The sequence below is a fragment of the Papaver somniferum genome, chromosome 2, assembly GCF_003573695.1.
Source record: "Papaver somniferum cultivar HN1 chromosome 2, ASM357369v1, whole genome shotgun sequence".
Taxonomy (NCBI): Eukaryota; Viridiplantae; Streptophyta; class Magnoliopsida; order Ranunculales; family Papaveraceae; genus Papaver; species Papaver somniferum.
In genome coordinates, this window is record NC_039359.1 from 103,711,750 (window position 1) to 103,720,807 (window position 9,058).

Below are 9,058 nucleotides of genomic sequence, written 5' to 3' on the forward strand. Positions count from 1 at the left end.
TCCAAAATCTAAATTTCAATTTCATCACCACCTGTTTGTTGTTTTGTTTGTATGCCTAACCAGATATATTTTCACATATTTCAAAAACATAAAATCGGTTTGCTGCTCCCTCGACCACGATACATGCACGCACGAACGTAGAGATCCATATTCCACATTATTGTTTTGTTTTTAGTCAAGTAGCATCCATGATTCGTGATCGAATACATGAAAATCAAAAAATTTGCTACGTAAAAAAGACCTTCACAGATAAAGTCAAGGAAATTCGATAAATATTACATCATACAAAACTTGTACATGTGAAACTGAAACTACGCAGAAAATATTCGTTTCGGATTTCTTATGCAAAACGTGTCACTACGAAGTTAGACAGCTAAACTAGACTTGCATACTTATCAATTCCGCACATACATATCTTGGATTTTGATTCTCTTAAGCAAGCCACTGAAGCTTTCCTCCTATGAAAGAAAAAAATGGGTCGGCGCGGAAAGAATCCCGTTACTTAGATTTTGTTTTGATTGATTTTACCGGGAAATACAAATACCTTGAAACCAAATTACGGAAACGGCTGCCGGTTCTTTGTGAAACATCCGCGGTACAAGCACGCATGTACTCTGTGTACTTACTGCTTGTTTACCGGTTATTGCCAGTCAAACAAACTCACACCCCCCGATATATCTACTACTAATTTTCTTCTCTCCAGGCTGTCCTTCAATCTCCCTGAGAGGTTGCTGTATCCCACGAATTGCATCCTCGGTTTCCTTGTACGACAAGCACATTATTCATACAATATACCACATTTCTGATTAGTACTTAGTAGTAGTTCCTAAATAACGTATAGAAGTCAAAATTAGAAACCATCGTAAAATTACCAAAATACCCCTCTTAATGATTCTTATTTTAGTTAATTAATTACTAATTAATTATGATGATATCTCTAGTAATAGTACTGTTGTTTGGATATGAAGGTGTAAGGAAAAAAGAAAAGCAAAAAAAAACTTTCAGCACAGAACAGAAAACAGCCACCTTTTACATCACTTCCTCTATAAATACCCTTTCCCGTCCGTTCTTTCTCTACATTCAAATCAACTTTCCTCCTCTGCTTTCTCTTTCTCTTAAAAACTCTCTCTTGATTTGTTTCTCTCTTGACTTACATTCTCCTCTCGCATTCCTCTAAGTTAAGTAGTGGTTTGATTAGTTATCAAGATGCCGGAAGCTCCAGCGAATGACACAGCGTCGGAGTATGTTGTGGTTGACAAGAGTAAGATAGCACTTGAATTCATCGAAAATGTTACAACAAATGCTGATGAAGTTCAAAAGAAAGTGCTTGGTGAAATTCTTTCCCGAAGTTCTCATGTTGAGTACTTGCAGAGATACGATCTCAAGGGACGTGTCGATCGTGAGACTTTTAAGAAGATTATTCCTGTCATAACATATGAAGATCTTCAACCTGATATTAATCGTATTGCTAATGGTGATACTTCTCCTATTCTCTGCGGACAACCCATTTCTGAATTCTTGACTAGGTGAGTCAACTCACTAAATTTCTTTAATGGGGTTATTAATCTAACTACTACTTACCTGTAATGGGTTTTTAATTATATCTATCTTGATTCTCTTATTTCCTAGAAACTCATTCTTAGTTGTTGTGACTAGGTGATGTTTAAACTGGTGACCCAGTGCCGATTTCATAAAAATTAGCTACTACTTTGTTTTCTTAATTTGTGTTAGTATTGAGATAATTGTAGTACTAAATAGTTTTTTGTTGTTGTTTGAATTTGTAGTTCTGGGACTTCAGCAGGAGAAAGAAAAATAATGCCAACAATTGAAGAAGAATTAAACAGAAGATCTCTACTTTACAGTCTCTTAATGCCAGTGATGAATGAATATGTTCCTGGTCTTGATAAAGGCAAAGGAATGTATTTTCTGTTCATCAAGTCTGAAGCTAAAACACTAAGTGGATTGGTTGCTAGACCAGTCCTAACCAGTTACTACAAGAGCTCACATTTCAAAAACAGACCTTATGATCCATACACCAATTACACCAGCCCAAATGAAACCATTCTCTGTCCAGATTCTTACCAAAGCATGTATTCCCAATTACTCTGTGGTCTTTACCAAAACAAAGAAGTTCTTCGAGTTGGTGCTGTTTTCGCTTCCGGGTTCATCCGAGCAATTCGATTCCTTGAAAAACATTGGACTTCTCTCTGTAATGATATCCGAAACGGAACCATTGATTCCCAAATTACTGATCCATCTGTGAGAGAAGCTGTTCTCGCAATACTCAAACCAAACTCAAAACTAGCCGATTTTATTCAGGAGGAATGCAGCAAGGATTCATGGAAAGGGATCATAACTCGGTTATGGCCTAATACCAAGTATATTGATGTTATAGTTACTGGAACCATGTCTCAGTATATTCCAACTCTGAATTACTATAGCAACGGCCTTCCCTTGGTTTGTACCATGTATGCATCTTCCGAGTGCTACTTCGGTTTGAACCTTCAACCTCTTTGTGATCCTAGTGAAGTTTCTTATACACTCATTCCTACCATGGCCTACTTCGAGTTTTTGCCTGCTCATAGAAACAATGGAGTTAGCACTAAACCAAAATCTCTCACTGAAAAGGAGCGCAAAGAATTGGTTGACCTTGTTGATGTCAAACTCGGTCAAGAATATGAGCTTATTGTCACCACCTATGCCGGTAAGAACATCATCTCCATAGTTAATTTCTTTCCATTATTACTCATATTCCTCGAAATGTTTTTTTTTTGTTTTGTTTTCTAAATGTCAATGACAGAGAAAAATTTTGATGGGGACAAAATCCGAAGGGGGTATGGGGACCAATAAGAAGTGAGCATTTATCCTTACTTTTATGGATAGTTTCTAAGAAATTTAAGTCCTCATTTGCTCCTCCGAAATTACCCTTTCTTAAGATATCGTAAATCTTATTAGTTTTATGACGTATCTTTTCTCCTAAATTAATGGTAGCTTTAAACACCAAGACCGCTAAAAAGGAAAATCTTAATTATTTTTCGGGTCCAGATTCTCTGTGACCAAATTCCCCCTGTCCTTTGTCTCCTCCAGTAACAATGCACCACCTGGAATCAAACTCCAATTTATTTTAGATATATAATTCGGTTTCTAATTTAATTAATTCACAGATTTAAACGGCGAAAAAATAGGAAATATATAATTTCCGTATCCTCCTTCTGCATAAAATGTTCTTTAAATTATCAATTAGGTGCTTTCGATTTGGAGCATTGTATATGGAAGATTGTACAGGAAACACTTTAAAGATCTAATCAAAAATCTGAATTTGGAACTTCAATGGTTTTTTTAGTTCATCTTCCCTAAACTCCTTCTGTTTTCCGTTTTGTTTATTGCTTATCCGAAGTATCTTTTTCCTTTGGCATGATAAAAGAAAATGTAAAACAGAGTTTCCATGAAACACTGTAAAGATCAAACACTTCAACACACTTCAACTAGCTACATCCATAACTTAAAAAAATCTCTTGCATATACCCACCTTAAATCTGTAAATTAATTAAATCTGATTGGCTTGATTCACCTAGTTACAATCCATGTACAAGCATAAAGATCAAAGAACATTTGATTGGCTTTTGTTACAACGGAAAATGGGTCATTTGTCCAAAAAAATTTAAAACATGGTTCAAATGGACGAGTAAAAATTAGTATGGGTGAAATGGACACAAAAAAAAATAGCAAGGATGAAACTGGGTTCATCGCGGCTTAAACTTAAAAAATAGCAAGGATGAAACCGGATGCATCCTGATATAAATTAAAAATAAGAAAAAATATTTGAAAATGGGTAGGATGAAACTGGTTACATCCTGGCTATTTTTATATTTTTGTCTATTTGAACAGTATCTTTTAAATTTTTGTGCATTTAAACAGTATCAAAATGTACAAGTCTTTTTCACCCAGGAATTGTTGATTTTGGTCTTTTTAACCAATTTTGTGTTGTTACAAATACAATGCATCACATTCACATATTATAAATCCAAACTAATCAATTGGCATTACGATGAATCACCAGTATAGTGTGAGTTAAGACGAGGAAGTGTGATTATCAAAAATAGATGATGAAAGTATGAAACAGTGTACACGGAAGGAGTTTCTATAAATTATCAAACTTCAATGATTTGGAAATAAAATTAAAATTAGGAACGAGTTATTTATCTAAAAATGATTCCACATGGTGCATTTTTACTGGAGGGGACAGAGGACAGGGGGAAATTGGTCACAGACGATCTGAACCCTTATTTTTCATAACTTATAGGAAATTATATTAGATGCTAGTATAAGCCATAGTCCTACAGGAAAAAGCCATAGTCCTGCAAGAAAAATTTGTTTCCACTTGCACAGATGCGGACTGTATCACATTGATGGAGAAAATCATTGTTCGGAAGTATATAAGACCTTGCAGTTATCTCAACAACGCATAATGTGGGGTGGACAGTGGTGAAACCTGTATGCTAACAGCTCAACAGACTTAACAAACTTGCAGTAAAATTAAAGTGTTGTTAAATCTTAGAAAATCGAGTAAGCTAAGTTGTTAATTAATCTTATCTTACAGTTTTGGATCAAGATTTTCCCTCAAGCATGAATTTATTTCTGGTTAGAGTTTCAGAGAAGATTGACATTTGGTAAGGGAAAATGGAAAAGTTTATAACTCTTGGTGATAGGCATTTTCACTCCTTGAGCGTCTATTCATGTGGAACTAACTCACATCAGGTTGATTCTTCCTACAGAAGTTCATGCTTATGTTTTGTTTGAGTGGATAAATCTACTCAGTTAGCTTCATTTTTGGTCTGGATAAATTTGAATCTTATATCAGACGTTATCAGAAGGTCCCTAACTAAATTAGACATGACCAAAAACAAAATAAAAGAAACATATTCAGAATTCAGGTCTAAGAAGACTATGATAATTCATTTTTCTTTTTTCAAATAAGGAATGTCATAAAATAAAAATGGATTGTGATGGAGGTTTAAGAAAAGGTAAGGACGAACGGAAAGATGAATTTTTCGATTCTCCGTTAATTGTGTTTCCTAAATAAACTCATGGATAAGATTTACGATATCTTAAGAAAGGGCAATTTGGGAGGAAAAAATGAGAATTTAAATTCGGTAGAAACTGTCCATAAAAGGAAGGATAAATACTCTCTTCTTATTGGTCCCTCATTCCCCATTCGAATATTGTTCCCATCAAAAAATTTCTCGTCAATGACAAGACATGAACCGTGACTTATTGGATATACTCTTGTACTGTTTTAATGATTACTTAACTATTTTATCTGTCAATTTTCAGGTCTTTACCGCTACAGAGTTGGCGATGTTCTTAGAGTTACTGGGTTCAAGAACAAGGCACCACAATTCAGCTTTGTCTGCCGAAAAAATGTTGTTCTAAGTATCGATTCTGATAAAACCGATGAGGTCGAGTTGCAAAATGCGGTGATAAATGCTGTTAATCATCTAGTTCCATTCGATTCATCTCTAGTTGAGTACACAAGTTATGCTGACACATCAACTATCCCGGGGCACTACGTTTTATACTGGGAACTTCGCCACGATGGTACAACTCCAATTCCTCCATCAGTTTTCGAAGATTGTTGTCTAACAATGGAAGAATCTCTCAACAGCGTCTACCGTCAAGGCCGTGTCTCGGACAAATCAATTGGACCTTTAGAAATAAAGATTGTCGAGTCTGGAACTTTCGATAAACTCATGGATTATGCCATTAGCCGCGGCGCTTCGATAAATCAGTACAAAACACCTCGCTGTGTTAAATTTCAACCCATTGTTGAGCTCATGAATTCAAGGGTGGTCGAGAGTTATTTCAGTCCTAAATGCCCAAAATGGATCGTTGGCCTTCAGCAATGGCGCAACCAAAACTGAGGAAATGGGAAAAATGAAGTAGAGAGTCAGAACTGAGAGCATTTATCTAGAACTACTGCTGTATCTGTTTAGATTAACCCCTTCTTTTCCTTTTTTTTTTTCTTTTTTTTCTTTTTTAGATTTCGTTTAAGATGTGGTAGACTTGAATAGATCTTTGATCCGTGTACACAAAGTTCTTGTTAGAAGTTTTAATTAAATTTATCTGATTTCACTTTCTTAATTTTTTTCCTCATTTTATTTGAACTGAACTTGTCTTGATACCTCAGCGAAAACTAGCTCCGGCCACCAAACTCACATGGACTACATTTGACGTATTACCCCAATAGGAATCATGTTTCATTAATTTAACTGAAAAATATCTCTGGATAGATTTCTATATAGAAAATGCAGGTTCCATCCATTTCCTGTTCTAATATTCTATTCTAACCAAATTCAGTTAGTTACTAACAAACCCATACTTGCCGGAAGCTGACAATTTCTCTGAAATTGTGGTGCTTTAAATTTTGAGACCACAAGATAGACAATAAGTGTCAGAATATGGCTGAGTAACTAGCGATATCCAATGGGACACAAAATGTGATGCGAAATCATTAGGTTTTGGAAAATTGAGGAGACAATAAGACTAGGTTTTCTATATTTTACTTTCATTTTTGTATTGGTATATTCAGGAACCAGGATCATGTCGAACATGAATTTCAGACAGGAAAATTAAAAAAGAGATATATAAGGAGAGCATTAACGACGGAGATAGAGAAATGCACCAACCTAACTGTTACCACCAGTCCACAAGAGCAACAATTTTGAATAGAAACAGTTGTTCTAGAGAAGGAAATACGGTCTTTGTGTCGAGAGTGTCAATGTTTTAAGTAAAGTTTAGCGGGCCGGATTAACCACCTAATGTCAGATCCTAATATTCTTAGAACAAGTCTTATGTGGAATCCAACCTATTCCAAGTGTGGAAAATTCATGGAATGTCAAGTCTAGTGGTTTCCAAGTTGAGGTTTTTCACAGAAAATCCAAAGAAGGTTCCATGATTTGGTGGAAGGGTCCGTGGAATCCATCTAAACGCCAATAAGAATAGCGTTAAACGCAATTAAGAATGGAGCTAAAAAAACGCAATTCTTAATTGCGTTTTTTTTAACCGTAGATTTAAAATGAGTTGTTGAAATCTAACGGCCGAAAAAAAAGTTCTATTCTTAATTGCGTTTTCTTAACTCCATTCTTAATTGCGTTGTTTTCTTTATCCGTAGATTTAAAATGAGTTGTTGAAATCTAACGGCTGAAAAAAAAAGGTTCATTCTTAATTGCGTTTTTTTAGCTCCGTTCTTAATTGTGTTTTTTTAGCTCCATTAAGAATTGTATTTCTACTATTCCACCATTACACTTGCGCTTCTATCCGCAGTTCCAAATGCTGAGGTGACGTGGAAGATAGAAGATGGATGGATTCCACCATAAAACTTGCTCTTGTGTTTTAAGTGATAATGTTTGTATCTCCCCCGTCTTACTAAATAAACTATAAAAGACAAGTAAAAAGTGACACTTCATCATATATTCAAGTTCGATGGTCCTTATTATTTTATTTTTTTGGGGCGTTCTGACCAAATTAAAATTAATATACGTACTGTTAAGTTGCTGATATGTCCCCGAATCAAAAAAATAAAACAAAATATGGAACAGAATCATATTATTTCACCCAGGATTAAGAAAACTACCTCCAAATCTAATTGGACGACCAAAGGGAGTCCCTATGTGATGACAAAAACTCAATGTTGTCAGTCACCACAAATGTGCAGAGAAATTTAAATTAGATACCAGTTTCACAAAATTGGGATCGAAGTTGACATCATCAAAGAAATTGATTACATAAATACTTCATCATATATGATCAAACAAACAAATTTGATTTTTAAAATTTTCCAGAAACTGAATCAAATCGACCAGAATTAATCAATCAGATTATTTTGTCAGTTTTTCTTTTTGTAGAACTGTAAATCAAAGTAGGATCATTAAGACATTCATACTTCAATTTGATTTCAAACTCCACATTTACAGGTGTATTACTAACTTATTTGTACCATCTAACACGATTAATTTGAAGAAAATCAGTGAGAAATAGATCATCATATATCAATCAGAAAAACAAAGCTCCTACGATTTTTGCAAAATACAGATTGGCGACGGGAAATATCTGTCGCAAGAAGAAACCAGTGACACTGTTTGGTTGACCTTGCACTGCTTCAGCAGTAATCTAGTTATTGTCAATGGCTAATCAACTCGTGTTTTCTTGTACGATATTGGAGTTCGATTTAATAGCTATCAACCAGTTTCACTAAATGTGAGTTTGAATTTTAGGGTGCTTATTTTGATTCAAAAAAAGGTATAATACTCCTCCTTTTGGTGATTTTTTACTCCTCCCTTGAAAATTAAAATAGCGTAATTAAAATCCAGTAAGAACAGTTGAGATATGCTTAAGTATAGTTGTTGATGATATGCATGCTTGTTCATTTCATAAATGGGGTAAAGGGAATCTTGTTCTTCAACTTCAGAATTTGATTTTGAGGCAAGTGATCTTCCCTCAATTGATCCAAAAGATTCTTATCAACTTGAAAATTTGGGTATACATGTTTGATTAGGTGGTTTACTGTAAATCATTCGTTGAATTGCAGTTGTTGAAAAACAGAATCATCAGGGTTTATATCAATTTGGGGGTTTTTTCACCCAAATCTATCGCTAGTGTAAAATTCATGAACAATGCTTGAATGAGTTTGAGAGAATTGATTTAAGTCTTAGTCTTGTTGTACTATTGATTTAATTCTCTTATTAATTTGAAAATTTAATTATATAATTGAATCTGAATACTGATTGAAAATTTTCTTGGTTTCTTATTATGAAACCAATAAGGCATTTTTGGTTTTTAGATCAAGAACAAGATAGATAGAAATCACAAAATACTCTTCGTTTCAGACTTTGTGATTCCACAAGATAGATATTTAAATCACTTCTAATTTGATTTGTTTAGGTTGTTCTTGTGAGGTAGAATCGATTAGGCGTTTCTAGAATTTTTGAAGAAAGTAAGGTGTCTTAATTTTTGAGTTTGCTTGATATCTTATTTCCCTTGAAGATCCCTCGTATGCATA

At 34.5% G+C, this 9,058-nt stretch overlaps 1 protein-coding gene across 1 annotated transcript; it reads left to right on the top strand.

Moving 5' to 3' along the window:
* Positions 1–1,032: 1,032 nt before the first annotated feature.
* Positions 1,033–6,108, top strand: LOC113348647 (indole-3-acetic acid-amido synthetase GH3.6-like). The gene is made up of 3 exons (XM_026592493.1): positions 1,033–1,526; positions 1,785–2,704; positions 5,335–6,108. The coding sequence occupies exons 1-3, from the start codon at positions 1,207–1,209 to the stop codon at positions 5,919–5,921; spliced, it is 1,827 nt and encodes a 608-aa protein (XP_026448278.1). The 5' UTR covers positions 1,033–1,206; the 3' UTR covers positions 5,922–6,108.
* Positions 6,109–9,058: the final 2,950 nt, after the last annotated feature.